Source organism: Chelonoidis abingdonii, chromosome 6, assembly GCF_003597395.2.
Source record: "Chelonoidis abingdonii isolate Lonesome George chromosome 6, CheloAbing_2.0, whole genome shotgun sequence".
NCBI classification, from domain to species: Eukaryota; Metazoa; Chordata; order Testudines; family Testudinidae; genus Chelonoidis; species Chelonoidis abingdonii.
Window position 1 is genome coordinate 18,821,724 of NC_133774.1, and position 25,067 is coordinate 18,846,790.

A 25,067-nucleotide genomic window follows, 5' to 3' on the forward strand; every position below is an offset into this window, starting at 1 on the left:
GTTAAACACCGGAATAAATTGCCTAGGGAGGTTGTGGAATCTCCATCTCTGGAGATATTTAAGAGTAGGTTAGATAAATGTCTATCAGGGATGGCCTAGACAGTATTTGGTCCTGCCATGAGGGCAGGGGACTGGACTCAATGACCTGTCGAGATCCCTTCCAGTCCTAGAGTCTATGAATCTATGAATCCTTTTAATTTTTTTTTTTGTTTGTTTAAGCTAAATAGACTGAGCTTCTTTAGTCTCTCACTGTAAGGCAGGTTTTCCAGACCTCAAATCATTTTTGTAGCTCTGTTCTGACCTTTTTCAAAATCGTCAACACCATTTTAAATTGTGGACAATGCAAATGGACACAGTATTCTACTAATGGTTTCACTAATATCATATATGATAGTATTAACAGCTCTCTTCTCCTAATAAACATTTACTTCTTATACATCCAAGGATCATATTTGGTCTGTTAGTGACAACATTACACTGTGAGCTCATCTTCAGACGATTATTCACTGTGGTCCCTAAGTTCTTTGCTGAGTCACTTTTTTTTTTAAAAACAGTCTTCAAAAGTTAAGGACTGCTATGAAGAATTGTTCTCCATATCTTCTGTAGGTAGGACAAGAAGTAACAGGCTTAATCTGCATCAAGGGAGATTTTGGTTAGATGTCAGGAACAACTTTCTAACTAAAAGAGTAGTTAAGCTCTGGATGCCAGCGGAGGTTATGGCACAGCCATCATTGAAGGTTTTTAAGAACAGGGTGGCATCAGTGGCACATGCACTCCCTGTTCAGGGAGGTTAGCCCCCTGCCCCACCTCTTCTGACTGAGGCCCCACCCTGTTCTGCCCCTTCTGGCCAAGGTTTTGCCTCCTACTCTGTCCCTTCGGTCCTCCCCGCTCTTACTATCTGGCCTGTCAGCGCAGCCCCTAATACCAGCTGGAACCCAGAAAAGCCGCAAGCCCTGGCAGGCCCACCAGCACGTAGAGCAGCCAAGAATCTCAGCCAGCCCGCCAGTGCCCAGAGGAGTCCCATGCCCTGGCCAGGCAGGACAGCCTGAGCCTGGGCCACCCAGAGGAGCTCTGAGTCCCACCACGGTCCGACCCCGGGGCTGTGACAAGGAGCATTAGCAGAGGTTTGTGAAAGCTTACCCTCACCCAGCCTCTATTATCTACTGCCCATGCAGGGTGGACAAACATCAGGGATGGTCAAGGTTTATTTGGTCCAGTGCAGGGGATTGGACTTGATGACTTCTCAAGATCTCCTTCATCTCTAAATTTCTATGAAAATACAGTCCCCGCCGGCCTTCTGTATGTGTGACATACAGTCTCGGCTTCTATATGTATTATTTAGCTGTATTAATATGTGTGTTCAAATTTAAGGGAGCCCAGCTTACCATGTGATCCAGAACTCTCTTTGTATACTCAAGTGAGAGGGAATTATGGGTCTAGATCTATGTGTGACAGTAAACGACAAAATGTGCAAAGGCACCACAAACCAAGAATTTATGTCTGAAGATACCATTTGTTAAGCTATTGGTTGAACATTGGCTGTGTCCTAGGAGAAAATATATGTGAAAACCTCCTCCCAGAGCCAGATCTGTAAATCAAATCTGCTGAGATATACAGGCATGAAGGAGACAATTGTCAGTCCTGTAAATATTTAGTTAATAAGGACCTATTCTGCCACCTTTATGGTGAAGCCCCAATACTATTCCATTGATATCAATGGCATCACTCAATGTGGGTGAGGATGGCAGAAATGAGTCCTAGATGAACAAAAGCTTTACTTTGGGGGTGTTTAATCAAAATAGATTTTATGTTTTAAAGAAATTCTGATTTTAACTAAACAGGAACTTGAGTCAGTTATTTCTTCATATTAAAGGCCTGCTCTTCTGGGGGTCTGATGATTCTGTTTTGAGGGAGCCCAGGGTATCAGCAGATGGAAAGAAGGTGCTCAGCAGCTTGTAAGATGAGGTGCTTAATAAGCATTAGTTGCATTTAACAACTGAAGTATGTTTACTAGTGCAGACATAATAAAATTAATAGTGAAATTAGTAAATGGGTGTCTCTCCAGTTACATATATTACTAAGGCCGGGGCTACACTATCAAGGGGGTTCGAACTAAGATACGCCACTTCAGCTGTGCTATTTGCATAGCTGAAATCGAAGTATCTTACTTCAACTTACGTGGCCATCCTCACGACGGCGAGTTAACTGCCGCGGCTCCCCCGTTGACTCTGCATACTCCTCCTGCCAAGGTGGAGTACAGGCGTCAATTAGCGGATCGATTTATTGTGTCTAGACAAGACACGATAAATCGATCCCTAATACACTGAACACTACTTGCCGATCTGGCAGGTAGTATAGACATACCGTTAGAGCAAGATGGTATATTTTAAAATAATTTTTGACTAATATCAGAAAAAGACTTCAAATTCATTTATTTTTTGGGAGCTCTTCAGAACTAGTACCAATTAGGATAGCATCTTAATACAGTGTGAATTCTGAAATGCATGTATTTTAATAACCTGGTGCTCAGCAGAGCGATTACCTGAAAGATCTTGGTCTAAACATCAACTGAATTAAACAAGTAACTGAAATCAACTATATGGTATCACTGCAGAAAAATCTATTGACTAACTGTTTAAGGGGCTCACTAAGGGCTGGTCTACACTATGGGGGAAAATCGATCTTAGATACGCAACTTCAGCTACGTGAATAACGTAGCTGAAGTCGAAGTATCTAAGATCGAATTACTTACCGTCCTCACGGCGCGGGATCGATGTCCGCGGCTCCCCCTGTCAATTCTGCAACTCCGTTCCGGTTTGTGGAGTTCCAGAATCGATATAAGCACGTCCGGGGATCAATATATCGCATCTAGATGAGACGCAATATATCGATCCCCGAGCAATCGATTGCTGCTCGCCGATACGGCGGGTAGTGAAGACGTAGCCTAATAGGTCTACCAAAAATGAGAAGAAACAAATAGAGGCATTTATTTTTTATATTTCTAGGGGACCTCTGAAGTGCCACCTGAATTAACTCCACATTTATGATCAGATTGTAAAGTATGTGGGAAAGACATACTCAGTTCTTTCCAGTAAGAGAGAGATTAGACATAGCCTTTTATGACTCTTCTACTAATTACATATTTCCAATTTTTTCTCCCCTTTTAGTACCAAGTGCAATGCCTCAGAATGTCTCCTTGGAAGTGGTTAATTCAAGGGTAAGTCTGCAATATGTTCATCTCATTGTCAGAGTTCATATATATATATTTGGTACATCCTGTATATACATGCCCTAGTTATGTGTATATTTTACATAAGAGAAAATGTTCTAAAATCCACACAATGCTTTATTTTTTTCATCTCTTTATCCTTCCTTATTAGTTGAACTGGCCATTTTAAATCCCTGTTTCTCTTTTGTGACAGTTGTTTTGGTGGGCATTATATTTCTTTCCTTTCCACAGGCCAAAGTGTCCACCTGAGCTGTTTTAATTAAGACAACAACTTTCTTACAGTAACAATCTAGATGAGAATGTGTATTAATTGCTGATGAATGAGACTTTGTAATCTTGTTGTTGATTCTAACAAACAAAGAGAGGATTGCTCCTTCCAATGCTTTTAATGAGGCATCATTCTTGTAGCGCTTGATTTTGCAGTCTGGTGTTTACGACACAGTGCTGACTCTCCTGCATACAAAAGAGTTTCCCTATCACTAGTAAACGAGTTCAGTTTGTGCTGGAAGCCATGAAAAGTTCTATCCTCCTGAAGAATGTGACTTGGCCTCTCTCCTCAAAGCATAGAATGAAACTCCTTATTTACAAATAGTACTCTCTGTATCACAAAACAAGTTTCACAACAATCCTGTAACTTAGAAGTTCACATTTTACAGCTGGGTGAGCTGAGGCACAGAGAGGCTGGAAGACATGACCGATAAATCTGTCGCAAAGCGAGGAATAAATCCTAGACTTCTTTACAATCGAGTCTTTAGAGCTAATGTGCTAAGTATTATTGTTATTACTCTGTAAATTTCAAAGCTTTTAACAAAGTAGGGTAATTATTAATATTTTACAGACAAAGAAACTGTTAAGTGATTTTCCAAGGGCCATTCAACAGAACTACCTAATTCCCTGTCTTATGCTCTGTTCATTCTATCCCAACAACAAAAACACATAGTTGACTCCCATTTTAAAAAAAATGAAAATGTAAATAGCTATTTATTAGTGTCCCCTTAGCTTTTCAATACACAGTTAATTTTTTCTGTGATGTTTATGGTTTGCCAGTAGAATATGTGGATGCAAGGAGGGCATACCTATTTAACACCTGTGCTCACAAATTTCGGCTAGATTTTTTCCAGTCGGAAACAGACAGTGTAGCTCAGACTTCATTAGAGCTATACCAATTTGTACCAGCTGGAAACGTGGACCACATAGTGTAATTGTGTGTGTACGAGGGCTACCAGAATTCATAAGTACCTATTTTTCATAAGAAAATGCATGCTTTGAGTTCAATTCTGTTCTCCTTGAAGTCAGTGGAAAAACTTGTGTTGACTTCCTTGGTGTAGCAGTGCCTTTGTGCACAGTTACCTCTGTGCACATACACATGCACACTTTCTGGGCACAAATATTTCTGTACATAAGACAGTGGTTCTTGAAAATTAGCAGATTGAAAAAATATGTTCCAATTCAGTCATAAGCAACCAATTTTAGCTAAGCTAGTTTATCTAAATGATATAAACAGCTAAACTGCTGAAAGCAATGTAAAGATTTTTGGATAGATGTGCTAGAAATTGCTTCTGAAAGAAATAAAATTAATTTAAAAAATCATCGTGTGTGATAAGGCATATATGACCCACACTGGCAAGGAGGAGGTTAATGAGGACCTGTGGACCCAATTAGCCCTGCCCTGCTACACCTGCAGCAGATGTCAGGTGTGGAGATAGGAATTAAAATGAGAAGAGCAAGTTGAGTTGGGGGCTGTCCAGGAAGGAGAGCAGAGCTCTGCTTCTCTATCTAGGAGAGAAGCCTGGTTACAACCAGGAAACTGAGACAGCTTGTTGTAGTACGAGCCTCCTGGTGGATGGAATGACAAGGCCTGAGAGGCTGACCAAAGGACTGGTTGTTTGAAGACAGGACCTAAATAGGGTAGGGTCCTGGCAAATACTCTTTGGATGACCCTGTTTTGGTTTCTTGGTTTGTCTTTTATTTGTGGATATTAATACTCTCGAAGGGGTGGGGACAGAAGAATGCATTAGCCAGAAGGTCTATACACCACTGCATTGGATATCACGAAAGGTGGCACCTGACCCTGAAGCACTGTGAGTAGTGCCTGGTGGGCCATGAGGGAGCGTACAGTGGAAATGAGCGCTGTCACAGTGTGCAATACAAATATCTGGTTGTAAATGTAAGTAAGCATTCTATTCTGAATAGATTCTTGTACTACCTTCATTACCATAGTAGCTGAGTACTTTCCACTAGAGCAGTAAGTGATGAGTCTAACATCTGTCATGTGAGGTTCATTTCTTTCTCATACCCCCACGGGGAAATTGTGTGTGTAGTCTAGTGCTTTGGAGTTGTCTTCGTCTCTTAAATAAATATTAAGGCTGTCAAGCAATTAACAAAATTAATTAAAATTTAAAAATTAATTTAAAATAATCACTATTAATTTAAAATTAAAAATAATATACACTTTTATTTCAATTACAACACAGAATAAATATGAAAATGTAGAAAAAATCCAAAATATTTAACAGATTTTAATTGGTATTCTATTGGTTTAACAGTGTGATTTAAACTGTGATTAATCACAATTAGTTTTTTTTAATGGTGATTAATTTTTTTGAATTAATAGTGTGAGTTAACTGCGATTAATCGACAGCCCTAATAAATATGCATTATCTGCTGCCCTGTGATTATATTAGAAAAGCAGGTCAAAGAAGTGTGTCTTGCACTTTGAGCAGAGGAGTGTCATGTTGTGACGGTTCTAAGTTCCTGTTAGAGTTTGTTCCACAGTCTGGAAACAGCCTTTCAGAAAAACTCTGTCACCTGAACAGATGAGTTTTGTCCTAGTGGTATGAAATTCCACAGCACATGAGGAGCCAGAGCTGGTCAAAAATTTGCCAGCAGAACAGTTTCCCATCAAAAAATTACTGATCGGATAAAATTGAAACATTTAACGGGAACATTAATTTTTGTCTATTTTTTTCTGGATATTATCAAATGTTTCATTTTAATAAAATGTAAATGTTTTGGTTTGGTAAGGTTGACTTGGATTTTATTGTTTCAACTTTTATATTATATGAAAATAACATAGATGTCAAAATAATAAAGTGGAAATGGAACTTTTCCATCTTATTGAATCCAAATGTTTGGATAAGGTCAAAAGGAAATACTGGAATATTTGGAATAGTTTGTTCCATGAAAAAATTTGACATTTCGCTATTACTAAGTGGTTGGAGATGATACTCATTTTGAAATCATGGAATTTCCTTCAGGACAGAAATTCAGAATTTCAGCCATCTCCTAATGGATGTTCTTTAATCTTATCCTTTCAGTGTGGACATGAGATGTTAGCACATATTAGACTGAATTAAACTTAACCTTCAGGAAATGAATAGATCTTCATTCACTCACTCACGCCCGTCACCCCAATCGGGGTATGGGCTGCCAATCACAGATCTCCAGAGTCCTCTATCCTGGGCCATTCGCTCTAGCTGGTTCCAGGTATAGCCCATCTTTTTGCTACCAGCCTGAAGGTCGCGTTGCCAGGTGTTTCTTGGACGGCCTCTTTTCCGCTTGCCTTGGGGGTTCCACCGCAGTGCCTGTCTGGTGATGTTAGTTGGCTCCTTGCGTAGTGTATGTCCTATCCAACCCCACCTTCTCCTTCTGATTTCTTCCTCTACTGGAAGTTGACGGGTCCTCTCCAAGAGGTGGATGTTACTGATGGTGTCTGGCCAGCGGATCTGGAGAATCCTTCTGAGGCAGCTGCATTAATACCATCTGATGCCAACCACTTATGATCTCATAAAAACAATCACTGTTACATGCTCCAACAGAAATCGCAATAAGAAGCCATGCTAGTTTACTAAGACAAAGCAGACCCACAGAAAGTGAATAAAATCACTGATCAATTTTACAAAACCCATCTCTTGTTCAGATATTTTAAGGTTGTCACTGAGCAACAGAGTTAATTCAATGCAGAAAAAAAATGGTGGAGGCAAGGGGAGAAAGCGGTCTGTAAAACAGTAGTGATTTTTTTCATTTGAGATTCAGCCAACAGCACTGCCAGTGCAGCTGAGGTGAACAATTGAAAGGTAATCTCAAATCATAAATGATCACCAAAGGAAGCAATCACTTAGAAAACAGAGAGGCAAACTTGCCTTTGGGGAAAACTCTCACCAGGAAATTATGTTCAACACAGATGGCTTCCACTGTTCCTATGTCCTGTCTTGCTAATTTTATGAATATATTTCTTGTCATCTTTTCCTTCACAATGGCACAAATATCAGTTAAATCCAAGAGATCACTAAGGACTTGTCTACATGGCCAGTTACTGTGCACCAGCTTGCCACACAGTAACTTGTTGTGTAGACAGGCCTTTAGGGTTTGTCTACACTTCATTCAGAGGTGTGATTGCAGCATTTGTAGACGTACCTGAGCTAGCTTTGAGCTAGCTAGGTCAATTAAAAATAGCAGTGAAGCTATTTTGGTCACATGGGTTCATACCCAGGGTCTCTTGTGGACTTATAAAGCCTGTGCTGCCACCCCTCTTCGCTTACTGCTTCTTCACTTACGTTGTTGTTATTCGATCTAGTTAGATCAAAGCTAGTTCAGATATATGTGTGCTGCATTCACGCCTCTGATTGCAGTGTAGTCATACCCTTTGTTGAAGGTGCTTAATACTGTCTCCAACATTTGATATTTTGTATGTTTGGTATTAATTCTGTTAGCATTTTATTATGTTAGCAATGTACTATTTTATTATGCTGTGTGTTTGAGAGGTTCTTTTTCCCTGTTTTATTGAAGCAACATAATTTTTTCTTTGGTAACTCATTGCAATAGGAAGTCCATTTAGACCCTCAAGTTGACACTTCAGGGCGTTAAAAGAAATGTACACACATACTTTGTCAATTAAAGTGAAAAAAGTGTCTATATGTGAAATCTGTATTTACAGGTGGTCTCGTGGAACATGCCCTTCAGACATTTCCTTTTCCACCAGTGACACTTAAGCCACAATTTAAATCAACAGCTCATTAATAAGGATGAATTTATTGCTTTGGAAACACTTCTACAATCTCATGTTAATTATGAACTTAAATTTCACTTACGCTGATCTGCATTTTCCATCTCTTGTTATCTTGAATGCAAATGTGTATTTTAAAAAAGTGCTACCCTCTACTTTTTTAAACCCTCCTGTATGTAGTACCCAAGGGCAATGGTGTATAGAAATATCTTATTCCTAATCTTTGTGTGTGTCTTTGACTTATTCTCAAGACACCTATGTCACAGAGCAGCTGGTAATCTGTAATGACCTTATGTAGTGATCATTCAGTGTTAAAACATTTAAAAAAATAGGAAAATATGCTGTAGGAAATAATGCTGCACAGCAATGGGGACAGACTAAGTCCATTTTAAAGTTCTTTTTGTTTGTTCATATAGTAATAATATTTATTTTATATTTATTATAATAGAAAATTTATATTTCTATTGCTAAAGAGTAGAGCCTTTTATCTCTAGGTTTTCTGTATCTGTCATAATCAGAAGGTGCTGCTGTAGTTCTGATTCACAAAGCATTCTAGCATAAAACTGCAACGGAATGTTAAAATATAGTTCGTTAAGTACATATTTAAATGCTCTGTTAAATGGGGATGGATTTATGCACATGCTTATGTGCTTTGCTGAATCATGGCCTGCAGGACTGCTGTGCTATAGCCCATGCAAAACAAATGTATCTTCGTTTTTTTCATGGTGGTCAAGTTTTGATATCACAGAACCAAATGGTTGGTAATGTGCACACATTTTGGCAATCTGAAGACACTGGAGGCAAAGGATTGAATGCTGGATATGGAATCTGAACTACCCTCCCACTATGTCAAGGCTGAGGCACGTTGGCAGGGAAGTGTGGGAAATATTCTATAGATAGTCCCTGAAGTGTTCTTCTGTTAATAGGGAATTTCTGTTTCCTGGAGCTATCAATATGGCACCGCTCACGAGCAAGCCATTCAAAAAAATTGATTCGAAGAGTGTGCTTATTGGTCCCAAAGTGAATTGGTCCCAAAGTGAATTTCTGAAACATTTCCTGTTTGTCCATCATTAAAGCCCTCAACCTATAGAAAGTACATTGGTAGATATATATATTTACACATGACCACTGTTTGAAAAACTATAATAGATTTCTAAATGTGGGTTGTTTTTTGAAGAACAGTCTTAATACAGTAAAAAGAAAAGTAAATTCACTAAATCTAGAGAAACAAAGTTAATCAAGCAGAAGAACTGGCTTCATGGACTGTGTTTAAAATGCCTTTGTTTATAGCTAAGAAATATGATTCTCGTGGCATTTGCTGCCAAGACATAATTTAATTCTCAATTTCACATTAAACTTTACATTATTTACCAGTCTAGTGAAAGTCTGTATGAGGTTTGTAATGTTTTTGTCTTATCTCTTCGGTTTTGCAATGATCTAAAATATAACACTTCTACGCTCTGTCTGCTTTTGTCCCGATCATTCTTTCTTTTCTTCTAACCTGACAGTAGTCACTGAGAATTAGTTCAGTTAAACACTTCCACTTCACAAATTGATTAAATAAAAAAAAACTAGCTGAACTTTATTCTAGCCCAGTTCCCAAATTGTATTTAAATATTGCACAGGGCAACTATGCCTCATAATGCAACCTTGTCTAATACAATAACCTGCTCCAACACTTCCCATACCTGTTTAAACTTCATGCTGAGTTTAATAAGATTTTTGGCTTCATAATATTTTTCCTCAGTGGTGGGAGATGTAAGAATTTAATTACATAGAAGATTTTTGGAGTATCATTATTTTTATTAACTTTTATATTGTAGTTGTGCCTAGAGGCCTCAGTCAGATCAGGGTTCAATTTTGCTAGGTATTGACCAGTAAAAAACAGTCCCTGCCCCTAAAGAGTTTTCAATCGAAAATACAAGATATTACAGGGGGGTGAGATAAGCAAGTGGCTGAGGATTATCAGAAATCAGAGTAACAAAAATCATTGAATGTCTTATCGGAGACTAGATGAGCTGTGTGTGGCAATTCATAGCCAATCAGTAGCAGTAATCACAACTGCCCGTATTTCTAAGTGGCCAAAAGTCTATCTTATCATGAAATTTTATTTTATAACTTCTTTACACATAATACTTGACTGTTCCAGATCTTCTTTTTCTACTAATGAGTGTTCCATTGTGGTATCCCAGCGTTACAAAAAAATAAGCATTATTAGTATTTGTGTGTGTATTTCCATTCAGTTTAACTTCTACATGGGCTCAAATTCAGCTCTCAGAGCTGGGGATGGCACCTCTTTCATTAGTCAGTGGGAGCTAGCATGCATCCCAGAACAGTGTTTGACCATAAAGTTATATACAACTCTGTGCTTTTTCATATTTGCTGACAAAATTGGAAATCTTGGAAGAAAACAAAACCTGTGGAATTCATAATACAACTTCAGCAGGATGAGCCAGGGCTGCCCGGGGGTGGGGGGCAAGTGGAGCTATTTGCCTTGGGCTCCACAACAGCACTGCAGCGTGTCTCCGGCGGGGCCCCTGGGCTCCGTCCCACTCAGACCCGCACGGTAAGGGAGCGAGGCTACGAGTTCCAGTGGCACCTGAGTTCCATCCGCTCAGCGAGAAGCTTGCAGCCCCGCCCCCTTATCACGCGACTCTGAGCGGAGTGGAGCTCTGGGTCCTGAAGGAGCCAAGCTGCAACTGTTGAGGGACGCTCCTGGATGGGTTAGACTCCAGGTGAGGGGGGAACCGGGGGTAAGGGGCCAGGGCTGGCGGGGTTGGCTAAGGGGCAGGGAGTCCTGGGGATAGTCAGGGGGCAGAGGTTGGGGGGGCAGTCAGGGGACAGGGAATGGGGGAGTTGGATTGTAGGCGTTCTGCGGGGTCTTGTCAGGGCTCAGCAGGGGGATGGATAGGGGTCGGGGCAGTCGGGACAGGGAGCAGGGGTGGGGTCCCAGGATGTTGGTTAGGGGTGGCCTCTGGGGAACGGTGAGGAGACAAGGAGCAGGATGGGTTTGGAATTCTGAGGGGGGAGGCAGTCAGGGGACAGGAAGTGGGTAGGGGTCAGATAGGGTGCAGGGACAGGCTGTTTGGGAGGCACAGCCTTCCCTACCCTAAAGCTCATTCAGCAGGTTGAGGCTTGCAGAAGAGCTGAGCTGTTAGCTTTTCCATTAGGGCTACCATCCCTTTCATTTCTCAAATTATAGTCTATATTTAATTTCAGTGCCATAGGGAGATTCATGTCAGGGGATGATAGCTTCATTGAAAATTAGCTACTGGGAAAGGGATCACATGAGAAGAGCAATATCCTTCCCAACCCTACCAACGGACACCCCTCCTCCCCTGCATTCCCTGGGGCTCCAGAGGAGTTAATTCAGTGGTTCTCAAACTTTTATACTGGTGTCATAAACAGATAGCTAAGGGTTAATGTCTCTTTCACCTGGAAAGGGTTAACAAACAACACCTGACCAGAGGACCAATCAGGAAACAAGATACTTTCAAATCTGGGTGGAGGGAAGTTTGGGTGTGGGTCCTTTGTTCTTGTTCTGTTGTCTCTCTGGGCTCTGAGAGTGACCACACGAATCTCCAGGCTCTAATTTTCTGTTTCCAATTTGTAAGTGCAAAGGTAGAAAGACAATATAGGCTTTTACATTGTTTTTCTGTATTTGCAGATGTGTAGTTTGCTGGAAATATTTTAAATTGTATTTTTTCTGGATAAGGCTGTTTATCCATTTTCTATAAGCTGAAAGACCCTGTAATATTTCATCTTAAATTTACAGAGATTATTTTTACTCTTTTTGTCTTTTATTAAAACTTTCTTTTTTAAAGACCTAGTTGATTTTTTACTCCTGGTTAATGCTAAGGTATTGAGTCTGTATTCCCCAAGGACTTGGTGGGAGGGAAAGGTAAATTTCCTCTTTGTATTAGATTCACGGTGCTTGAATCTGTACTGCCTCTGGGTGAGGGGGGAGAAGGGGGAGAGAAACCTGATTGGACCTTTGGTTTGACCCAGTATGGCTGTTCTTATGTTCTAACCTAAATGAACCCAAAGTTATGGAGACAGATATGAGTCAAGGAAGCCAGCAGAGTATCAGAAACCTGGAAAAATCTCTGACTGGATGGGCTCAGGCGTTTGGTCACAAGCTGAGGTGGTTCAAAAGTTTTGGATTTTTTTTTAAGCAGAATTTTTTTATTGTTTCTTTAAACAATCAAACACAGCAAGCAGCAAATATTTGGCCACACACTTCTGAAACCCCAAACCATATTCAGGTTTTGGCAGACTAATTTCAGCTTTTCAATTAAAAAAAAACACAAACAACAAATTTTGAAGGAAAGCAGATGTCTGTGATTTTTTTCTGCTTTTTAAAAACCCCTAGCTTTCGATCCAGAAAAAGTTTTGATGGAAAATATTTGTCTAACCTTTTTAATGAGCTTTAGTGCCTTTTAGCACTAGCTGATGCTGAGAACTAGTGATACCTTGTCAAGAAGTTTTCTCAAAACTGGGTTTGTGCCAAGATGCAGAAGGTTTATTTTTCCTAGGGCCACCTGTGGGTGCGGAGCAAGTGGGGCAATTTGTGCCAGGCCCCTCAGGGCCCCCCCCGAGAATATAGTATTGTATAGTACTGCAATTTTTTTTATGGAAGGAGCCCCTGAAATTGCTTTGCCCCAGGCCCCCTGAATCCTCTGGGTGGCCCTGGGATGAGCCACCTACACAAATGTGCCATGTGCCAAGAAAGTTAATTTAAAAGCAAGTTACTTCGTATAAAACTGTGTTTAGTTATTTTTGTGGGAGAGTATATGTGTGAAATTCTTTACATAACTCTAGCTCTGGGTAAAAACTATAAAAAATTCTTCTTTTGCAGAGAGAAAGAGACTTGTCTTGGATCTAAACACTTCAGAATTCCAGTCTGATTTCTTTGACAGATCAGCTGCTATTTTAGCTGAGAGGCAATAGCCATTAAGTTGATATTTTTCCAATTTTGTTTTTAAATGGAAAGGACTTTACTCTCATCACAGCCCTTCTCTGTGAGGGGAGATTGTTTGGTCTGATTTTTGTTTGTCTGTTTTGATTTTTGTTATAATGGAGCTTTTTTTAATACAGTACAGGCTTTGCATTTTTCTCTGATGCACAGAAACTTTGATGCCTGTTAGTATATTGGCAGTTTTAAAGCCACTAAAGTATGTAGTAGTTGTATTATATTTCAATGTCTACATTTTCTGTGTGGTACTTTAAAAGACCTGTATGAAAGGAACATCAAGGATTTGTACAGCAAACATACAGGCATGTTTCCCATTCTTCTCTTTCAAATCTCTCCTTAAAATTCTCCTTTGCTGTGATATCTACAAAAAAAATTGACAAAAAGCTGGTGTGCTGAGGCCACTGCATATTACGCTCACCACCAGTATTGTCTCATTTTTCCCTTTTACTCTCCCACAGTCTGTCTGTATCCATCTGTTGTCTCTTGATTTTACTTGGATTGTAAGGTCTTTGGGGCAGAGGTTGTCTTTTTGTTGTCTGGTTGTACAGCACCTAGCACAGTGGGAGTCCTGGCGTGTGACTGGGTTTCCTAGTCTCTACAATATTACTATTAATAATTATCATCCACAAGTTGTTGCACTAACTGAATGGGACTGCTTGTGAAGTAAGGCACTGCACAATAGAGTTAAGGGTCTTAGAACCGGCAATGTAATAATACCTCCTAATCAAAGATGAGATAAAAGGTAACAGGTCTGATTCTTCTCTTATTCTGATGTAAATCAGAAGAAACTCCACTGAAGTCAATGTTATGCTAGTTTTATACTGATGTAACTTAGAGCAGAATCAGACCCAGCCACGCTTCGGGTGAAGTATTTACAACAGTAAGACCACAAATGATCCATCAATGATTTATCACCAAGGCATAATGTGACTTCACCAGGGGTTACTTATGGTAATAAGTACTCTGTCAAGTACTGTTTGCAGAATGTTACCCCAAATAAAACTCTCACAGTTAATACAATGAGAAAAGATACGCATTGTTTAACTGTATATGAAAAGTTCAAAAGAATGTTCTTCAATATGATCATCCTCAGCAATTTAAATTAAGACAAGCATAAGATTCTTGTTGCAGCCATGCCAATGGAGACAATGGCTAAACATGACTGGCAAAAACAGATGATGATAATGGAATACCCTTTTGAATGTTTTATTTGCAACACTATTGAATAGTCTCTTTTACTTCACAGTAGTAATAATTATAACACTTAAGACTCAATGACTCCTACTTTCCCCTGCTTTGTGCCTGGTGCGGTCATTTACACCTTGGGCAAAGTCGAAATGAAATGCTACCAAATCTGAAATATCTCCATAAACTGGTGATAGCATCTTACAGTCACTTCGTCCTTAGTTTGCAAAAGTTTAAATGGTTACATAAGGAGCAAAATAGTGGAGAATCAGGTCCACTGCCTTTAGTAAATTACTTTACTTTCACCACCAGCTGTATATTTGTGGCTTCATGATTTGTCTCCCACTTATATGACTCTGAGAGCTGGTCAAAAGTGCAAAATGTTCATGTGTTTGAACATAATTATCAAGAATCAAGTTAGTTAATATGATTTTGACCATGACTTTGTAGTCAGGGTAGACCTGAGCAAATCACATTCAGCAGTGTGCCAGCTAATCATGATTAAACCTGAGGATGTAAGGGTTCCATCATGGTTGTCTGGCACATGGTTGAGTTTGACTTTGATCAACCTAGGGAAGGACAAATTGTAGTCAGCATCATGTCTGCTAACTTCATTTTTAACCATGTTCAGTCATGGTAACATTTTGTCATGAAAAAGAGCCCTTAGGGTGATGGGCATTATTACACAAACAAACAAAAACCTACAGTACAGATAGTTCAGAAATATCAGGCTGGGAACCAAACTTTCCCTTTCTACTCCTTTGTCTAATTTAAAAGCCAATTCTGCAGCTTGTATCAACCCTGAGAGCTATTTATTCATGTGGGTAGCTCCTTTGTAAAGCACCGGCCACCACGGTTATTTTGTATAAATAATAACAAATATTAATTTAAACCTCACAACACTGCTCAGAAATTGGTGAGTGGTATTGGTATCCCCCTTTTACAGAAGGGTTAGAGGACTTTCCCATCATCACAATGAGTGACAAACCTGGAAATAGGACCCATGGTCCTAATGCACAGTAAGTTCATGTTGCTTCACCATTGATGCCAGCCTTGATGCACCATGAACCTGCTTCTTTCACATACGTCTTTGTTTCCACGCCACCCACTTTGCATGGAATTCTTGTCCTCCAAGCCAGTGCCTTCCCTTTGTTCATATCATTTCCATGCAACTGTAACTGTCACCATTTTTAAACACTGTATCTCTAAAATGCTACTGCGCTTTTTCTCTGTTTCTGGTTTTGCTCCTGGAATTAATTTCTGCTACTTAGATAAACGTAGACATCAGAAGCCACGCTGTGGGATACAATGTGACAGACATGAAAGGCAGAGGAGCCAAATGTTGCCAGTGGAAAAAATATTTTTTTCATTACTTGGCATCTGGGTCTGGCGACTGCTCTGTACTGAAGGGAAATTATAGACTGTAGCAGAGTAAAGGGATCAACGGGTCTGTCATAACACATTTAGTTCAACTGTTTAAAATTACTTTCCTATGAAATCTGTATTAAAATATCATGTAAATACATCCCAGACCATTCTTACAATATTGACATATTAGGCCACACAGTCTGTTTTAACTCCACTTAAAGCACCAAGGAATTGCTTATGGTGGTTCAGCATTGTATTCTACTGGTTACCATGATTGGGGGTAGGGGGTGTCATGTCCTTGTCCTGAATCTGCATATATCATACTTGTTCCTCCCCTCTGGCCATCTGCATACATTCTGCGAGCTGATGTTGGACCAGAAGTAGCATGTGCACCTCCACCACTAACTTCTACAAGGATAGCCGAACCCAGGCAGTGGGGCAGGTTCTATGCTATTCTTTTATATTCTATTTTGGTTCTTACACTGAGCTCATCACTGTAGTATCTAAACACCTCCCAGTAGAGCAGTGGTCCCCAAAGTGTGGGGTGTGCTCCCTTATGGGGGTGCAGAGGAACATCTGGGGAGAGCATGGTGGGCCCAGATCAGCCCCCAGAGGGGTGGGGAGAGAGTGCCACCCAGCCCTGCTCTGTCCCCAGTTCTGCTCCAGCACCAGTCCCAGCTGCTCACACACTAAAAGTCCAGTTATCTGCAGTAACTGGCCTCTACCACCACGGGGTGAGAAGAGCAGCAGCAGCTGCTGGACCCTTGAGGAGCACTCAGGAACAACTCCAGTGGGAGAGATACCAGTGGCTCCCCTGCCCTGTCCCAAGTGCGGCTCACCCTCCCCTGTCCTGATCCTCTCCGCTCCCCGCCCCAGCTCCTGGGGGTAGGGGAGGAGCATTGACTAGGTAAGCGAAGGCATGATTGAAAAAGTTTGGGGACCACTGCAGTAGAGCATTAAGCAGTTATGATAATTCCTTGCACTTACACTACACACTTATTTCATGTGAGGATCACAAAGCACTGACCAGCTATGAAGGCCTGAACCTGCCAGATGCTGACTGCCCTTCACATACATTGACTTCAGAGGGAGCGGAGGGTGCTTAGGATCAGGAATTAATTAGAATTCAGTCACATCACCATTGTCAAATAGCTACCCTAAGGAGCGGTAACCCCCATTTTGCAGATGGTCAAGTCGAGGTCTGGTGGGACAGCTATGTTGGTTAGGAATGTAAAAAAAAATCACACTCCTAACCAACGTAGCTATGCCAGCAAAAGTGCCAGTGTAAATATAATAAAACTGGGGGAGGAAAGGGGGGGGGGAAGTTCCTTTGCCAGTATAGCTTATTTTGTAACTGGTATCTGTTTTGCCTATATGAACTATTTCTCCAGTAGAAGGGTTTGTCTAAGGCTGGGCTCAAATCTGTGGAAACTTGTAGGAGCTCTTTATTGTTGAAAAGCAAGTCAGCAATTTAAGTGATTAGCTTCAGTCACCCCAGATGAAAATGTTCTCCTGTGCTTTCTACAATATAGTGTATTTACATCAAAAGATGTAGCAATGTTAGAGTAGGTAGGTAGGTATGCTGGATCATAGCACAGTATTTGCTTTGGTGTGTGCCTGACTCATTTAATTAACTGATGTTTCTAAAACACTGACAAGTTTAGAAGAGCTACATAAATGCAAAGTAATATTCTTAGTAGAAACAAGTTCTAAAGGTGAGCTGCTTTTTTAAAAACTGAGACTGAAGGAATGATAAAATGTTTTCTCCAGTCTTGCAGAATGAAGAACAATCAGGGTTTAAAGAAAAAGAAATAGTTTTTGCAAATAGTCAAAATATTCAGCAGGTTTTTGACCCATGATGACATAAATAAACTTTAATGAGATCCAGGGGCAAAAAGGAAATATATTGTAAAATAGTCAAGTGAATATTTTAAAAAACAAAAAAGTGAAAACAATGATTGTCACCACTATTTAGAGAGGAGACCTCTAGGATGTGTGTTTAACATTTAAATATATTGCTTATGAAGAGGACCACAATGCAGAAGCTCTTTAACCTTTAAACCTATTACTTATGGGGAAGAACAGCAATGAACATTGAGCTTAACCTTTAAAAAGGAGAAATTTGCTGATAGTCTGTAAGTCAACATATCTTTTGTTTCTCGGTTTTAATTATACACTTTCCACGAAACTAAAACCATTTGTGGGTCATGTTCCTGGTAAATATTCTTTGTGCTTATCCCACTGAAAAATTTTCAGTAGTGGGATGGCATTATTATATTGTGTTTCAAATATTTTGTTCTGAATCTGTTAATGGGTTTTGTAACTATTTATATAGGTTTAGTTTATTCAGCTTTAGTTTTAGGTTTTAAGTGTATTTTCTAAATCTATTTAGTTAGTACCTCACTGTCACCTGTGCACACATGTCCTCCAAGGTTATGGTACAATTTAACTAAAAAGTCAAGTAGTTTAATTATATAACGCATCGAATGAAGATTGAAGTATTTTTAACAAGAACATTTAATATATTGAGCTTAGAAATACCATTTCTCTTGTCCAAATTTTAACTGTTTTGCCAATGGCCTGGTGCCAAAAAGGGAGTATGGAAAAATACATGTTAAATCTGTCGTGTTTCGTATCTGGAAGGCATATCAGATAATTGCTTCCTCTAACTATAACTGAGTGCTGTATCATTAGGCAGCTCAGCATCAACATTCAAAAAATATTGAATTAATGTTTTGACAACTGCCAGTTTCTCCCAAGGACTTTGAATTGTTAGGTATGTGGTTCGATGTCTAATATTATTTTGGTAATTCCTTGCCCATAGGCTTCTGAATATCCTTCAAATGGGCAGTTTCGATTCAAATTGTTTATAAGGAGAGTACACTATATCCGTATATTGCATTTATAGATCCAACTAGAAAGCATTGTACCATCTAAAAGAATTATCAATATGTAAGCATCTTATTAACAGAAGATAGATGATGATGATTATACTAACTCTTCTAAATGGATCTTGAGTTTATAGTTGTACAATAGCCTCTGAAATTTCTTCTTGGATATCTTGAATCATCGAGATTTTATGCTGAAGGCATCTGTTACACTTGTGCAGGCTTTGGAAAAGGTAGTTTGTAAAGAAGTGATCAGAGACATTGCCAAAATCTCTCTATTTTAAGTCACTCATCTAACGTAACACCTATGTTTGGTGGTTCAGAGGATCTCCTTTAAAAATAAGAAATACAGAGTGTTTCAGTCCAAGTGGATGTACTTATTTGCGTGAGCTACATGTAATAATCCGGGATTTTGGAATTCATTATAGTGATGAAAGATTAGGAGCTCTCCTTTAGGTTTGGATCATAGTAATACAATGCATCAAACCCAAGGATCTCAAAGCATTGTTACAAAGCTGAGTACTACTATTAGTAAATTGAGGCACAGAGGTTGCTTGGTTCCCTGAGGTTACACAATGATCAAGAGGCAGAGTTGGGGAAAAACAACCCTGTGGTATTGACTCCAACTTCCTGTCACTAACCACCAGACTACACTGCCTTTTATCTGAGGCAAAATTTGAATGCCAGAGATAGTTCAACTTCTTGTCTTTGCAAAACTTGCCTGCAAACCTTCCCAAAAGATGTTTTTTGTGAGCATTCCATTACTTTCTGTTTTCATTCAGAGCAGAAGTTAGTTCAGAGGCACAAAAAGGAAAACAAATATTAAAAATGAGTCAGCAAAATATCTCAGAACTTTCAAAAATGTTTCATTCAGATTTGGTTCTAGAAATAGGCAAACATTTGGAAATGGAGAGGTAGTTTTATTTTGTCTAATTTCCTCTTTTGTCCTCTCCTTTGCTGAGAATCATGGTGCACTGCAGAGCAATCAACAGTCTGTGGCAAACCGGGTATTACAAGAGATTATATATTCTCCATTTTTTCTGTCTTGTATAGAGGTGCAACTTGGGGGTCAAGTCTGAAGGATAAAAAATTATATTTCATTTAGATAATAAACCTGTAGTCAAGACTGAGAATAAACCACCCTCTTAATCAAAATCAGTCTCCGAGCTAGTCAAGACATTTATGCCTTGGAAAATAGCCACAGAATACTTTTCAGTGCCAGTTATGTAACAGCAAAGAATAATCATGTAGCTGATGTATTGTGTAATTTCCAGTTCCAAAGGTTCCGTGTGCTGGCATCAGAAATGGGCACAGAGCCCACAGCTGTTCCTAACTTGTCGCGGACAGAACTATTAGAATCTTGGAGGGTTCTGTTCTTAAGTTGTCTGTGAACTGAGTCCTCTTGGGCCCATTGGCAATATCTGGCAGCAAATCAGCCTCTTGTTGATTTTCTTGGATGTAAGGAACCTGATTGTCCACTGCCTTGAGCGTAATGTCTTCCTTAAGAAATGTGCAAAGTCAGTTCAGAATGCTGCCTTTGATGTAAATAAATGGAAAGCTCTTAGCAGGTAGTATTTTAAACCAGGGTAAGTGACTGTTTTAGTAAAAGTATTTTACGCTTTGCACAGGTGTAAATTACTCCACAAGATGCAGGGCCATGGGGAATTAGGCCCAAGACTTCTACAAAGAAACAATGCTTCTAAGAGAATGCCCACTCCTTCTTGACATAGTTATTTCCTGCAGTTGCCCCTCTGCCCAAGCTTGAGATCCTTCTTCTTATCTATTTTCGTTTTCAAGGGAGCTGGCTTCCTCTGACTCCATACTCTTGTTACCTGGTGGACTCCTCTGTTGCGTTCTCTAAACCTTGACTGAGACCTGCATGGCTACTTCTCCCTTATCTGGTCACCTTCCCAATAAAGAGCATTCTTTGAAGGTGACTACTCCCTTCCATATATTGCAGCAGAAATTGGGAAACTCAATTGCATAAGCTTAGGAGACAAATTGTCCCATAAACCTTAGTGTTGCAGATAATGAACCCTTGGAAGATCATTAGCAACTGTGTGCTAGAAAAGATGAGGCTTTCCCCGCTGTATTAAATTCATATATTCTGTGGCTCAGCACAGAGAGGGATGAGTTCCACTGAACAACAGCTTTCATATTTCTCTTGGACAGCGAAATCTTGATACAACCATCTGAGGTCCCCAGAAATTCAGACCTCAGAGAAGCTCCACTGTTGTAAGGTCACCACCAGGCTCTCCAAAGCTAAAAGCATGAGACATGAGTTTGAGCTAAAGAGCCAAATCCCTTAGCTGTCAGCTTTAAGGGGTTAGGCATGGGTGTGCGGGGCATGTAACACACAGCGAACAGTGGGTTACTCTTACACTCCACTATTTCCTTTTTCGTCATTGTTTGCAAAAGGGGAAAAATGCATTTGACCTGCCACATTTTCCTTGGGCAAGTCAGTGGTGACTTCCTACTAAATCTGAAATTCACATAGTAACTGAAACTCTCAAGCCTTGAACAGGGGCCTTCCCCATTTTGCACTAGTGAATAAAACTGGCAAGTTCCATAATTCAGCCAGCTATTGCTTGGAAGACAATGGGTCTGGAAAGGGGAAAAAGGAAGAAAATGATAAGATTACGTGGGAGGTAAACCAGCAGAGGGAAAGCTGCTGTGCTGCCATTCAGCAGTTCCCACACTTCATTGTTTCAATTATCACCTTCTTAAAAATTGTTGGGAAGTGAATGAATTGGAACAGCAAGGTCATGTACCCCCAGGGGTAAACATGTCACAGTTGGGACACCCCTTGGGAGCGCATTAAATCAGGTATATTCTTTTAATAAATTATTTACTATATTTTTGTATCTTCCTGCAGGAAATACATTAATTATGCTATGTTTCTATTTACTAAGCAGGCTTTTCAAGGTTGTGCTTATTTATTTTGGTCATTTAAAGGCACTGAAGGCTCCCCAGACATACATCAGGGTACTTTTTTTTGCTTTTTAGTCTTTGGTGTCCACCGTCTCAAAGCCTGCTTTGCATTCCCAGGCATTTAACTGCACTATGCACAACATAGCCATCTCTTTTAATGGATTTGGTCATCTGACTCCTCAAACTTACTCTAAAGATTCTTTCTAAGCATCGAATTATATTTTTCACTAAATTTTGCTGACTTTCCTACAGCATTGCGTCACCCCTTTGCTACATTTATGAACAGGCGCTACACTCAGTATCACTCTTACCCATTTGGAAGGACTTGTGTGTTGCTACTCCACCTCTGAATTCTGTAGGGTATTTGTGCAGTGCTATAGGTCCTTAGTTTTTTGAATGTACTCCAGAAGCACTCAAGGAATTTACAACTGCCTGCTTATCACTTTTCTGTCAAAGTACTTTTATTCATTAACTTTTTAACTGCTGTGGAAATTATTCATTATGATATTATTCAGCAGGCCTTTATAGTCACTATCTCACCTCTCCAAATATTTCCAGTTATATTATGGTTACACATGAACCACGAAAGATTAGGGTTTGATCTAATAATGTACTGACGTATTTAGACTCAAATTGATTTCAATGGGTTATGGATTGAGCCCCGTAAGAGGCTCTGTATGACACAGGATACAAACAAACAAGCTGTGGAGACCTCTGAAGTCAGAGGGTGCCTTGCTGTTAATTTCAATAGGCTTTAGATCAGGCCATATGTGCTAATTTATATTTTAGAGGATTTAACCCTATGAACCACATTGGGGCCTGATACTCCTCAGTGTTAGTCGATTGTTATTCTGAAATTCGGTACAGTCACATTGGTTAAAAAATGGTGTAGTGCTATGGAGGAAGAGGCACTTCTGGTTTAGGGATAGGTTGAATTCTGAGTTTCATATTGTCCTGATGTAACTCCTGTTAAAGGCAATGGAAATATTCCCACTGATTTATGTGGGTGCTGGATTGGGTCCTCTGACACAAGACTTTGCTTGGAAGCTCTGTTGGAAATGAGGTGAAGGAGTTACATGAACACTGAAGTGGAATCAGTTGCCTCTCAAAAGTGGCTGCGGCTAAGGAAAACTTTAAATGAGTTGAAGTCTTTGAGCTGGGAAACCATGATGGAGATGATGTCTCTATACAGCAATTTCAAGAATAAAAAATAAATGTACAGCCTGAAAAAAAAATTGCCTGAGCTCATTGTTATTGTAAAATGTGGCAAAGGATCAAATTTGAATTGAAAAGGAAAATGTTCTCATTGACAAGAAGATATAAAGAGTTTTCAACTGATACAAAGTCAGCCAACTCTTTGATTAGAATTATTACAACCAGAGATCATATTGAAACATAGTACATATTTATGGAGTCCTTGGTGGCTATTAACATGCTTCAGTAGATACTGATCTTAATTGGAGATTTGTTCACTACTTATAAAATTATTTTCCAACCTCTCCTTCTCCCTCCCCCCCTCCCAAAAAAAGAATTGTTTGTATTGCAGTAGTAAACAGATAGCTCAATCGGGATCAGGGCCCTGCTGTACTTGATGCTGAATAAACACTTGTAATGACATTGTTGGAACACAATACAAAAATTCATATGATCGTCTAAGACTGCTTGTTATGCAGAGAACAACTGCAACATGTTTATTTGTTGTTTTTTTGTAAACGTCATGGTTGAAAAACCCTACCTTCAGAATTCAGAGAAGAGTGAGCTAACTATTGCAAGCTCTAATATATTTTTCTTCCAAATTCTTTCTGCTGAACTATACAAGAAACTACAAGGATTTTGTTTTGTTTAAGTCTAATCTCAAGTACTGTTGGAATACACTGTAACCTGCAATATTTAGCAAGCCTGATGAGTTCTTGGAAAAAGACTTGTCTTCAAACTGCCTGAAGAAATCTTTGAATTTACAAAAGCTAACAGCCCCATCTCTGGAAATAAATTAGAGAGAATATGTTCAGCAAGAAAATAAAAATATTCATGCATAAAAATCAGATGAGAAAAATAGAACGTATCACCCATCCATTCTCCATGGCATTACAATATTTAGAGTTCTTCAAACTTTTCATTTTGCAGCTGAAAAAAATAAATGGGTTTATTGTTCTTAGGTTTCTGTGCCCTGAGACATGGTTTTAGTTTTATTATAGAATCTTTTTAAAAGCCAATTGTTTAGTACTGGGGAAAAGAGTCAGATTGAAGGTCCTTCAGCTTGCTCAGACACTCTGCCAGTAGCCTCCTCACACATCCTGCCAGAGCGCGTCAGTCCTGATCGGTAGTGACCACCTCTAGGACCTACAGAATAGTTTAGTCTCCATGCCCATCCCATTCTTGAGCTCTCAGACTACCAGAAAAGTGTTAATTGTGGCAGTATTTTTGTGTGCGCGCGCTCTGGATACCTGTCCATTGGGTGCAGATCGAAACACCCAATTCACTTCCTCTGGGCAACTGATCAGCTGTTAGACAGTAGTTACATTTGAACATTACCAAATTAAGCTGGATTTGAGGGATGGGATAGAAGACAAACTCTGTAGCTCATTACCAAGCCAATGAGCCCTCCAGTCATCCAACCTACTAATCATTTTGCTCAGTGCATTTAATCCTTCCCTATACAATATGAGCCAAATGCTGTTCTCTGTCAGTCTTCAGTGGGTTGCCCAACTGAATGGACTGCTGTGGGTGAAATTTACCTGTACTACAAAGTCATATATAACACTTATGCTTCACACTGGAATTTCATGGGGAGGTTATAGGCTGTGGGGCATTCCCTATGGTCTCCAAGCTAGTTTTGCCTAAGCCAGCACTGTTAGAGGGAACAGGACAGTAGAAGGCCACATGTGGTCCCAACACCCATATGTGTTACAAAGGGACTATGGCTGCTAATTTAGCCTACAGGCTGAAGTAGCAGTCATGGAGGACTGCACTGCAGCCCCAGGCTTAGGCTTCACATATGGGGTGGATTTCCAGACACTCAAATACTACAATAATGGATGTAATTTAAGAATCTAAACAGGAAGATTTGATCTTCCCTAGGGCATTCACACTTCTTATGTTTAGAGCTGACTACTTAGGCTCTAAACAGAGGAAGTGTTTTTCACCCAGTATATTTTATCACTATTTCATCTCCTATTCTTTAAAGAAAAGATGTATGTTTATACTCGTAACGCTGCTTTGGGTTCTAAGCAAGAATGCATTCTGTGGTCACTTTTCCATCTTACATACATTAGTTAAAGTTTGTTTGTTTAGTTTTAATTTGTTAGTCAAAGCATTTCTTTAGACTTCAGTGCTGCTGGTAGAGACTTAGGCTACGTCTACACTGCACGATTATTTCGAAGTAGTTTAAACCGATATTACGAAACCGATGTTATAAAATCGGTTTTGCGCGTCCACAATGCGATCACAAAATCGATTGCTTGTGTCCATGGTCCAAGGCTACCATCG

The 25,067-nt window shown here is 39.7% G+C and overlaps 1 protein-coding gene across 1 annotated transcript in view; it reads left to right on the forward strand.

Annotated features, from left to right (window-relative positions):
• DCC (DCC netrin 1 receptor) overlaps positions 1-25,067 on the forward strand; it is a 978,992-nt gene that overhangs the window by 716,529 nt on the left and 237,396 nt on the right. The window contains 1 exon segment of the mRNA XM_075066875.1: positions 3,168-3,217. Within this exon segment, the coding sequence (XP_074922976.1) occupies positions 3,168-3,217 (50 nt within the window).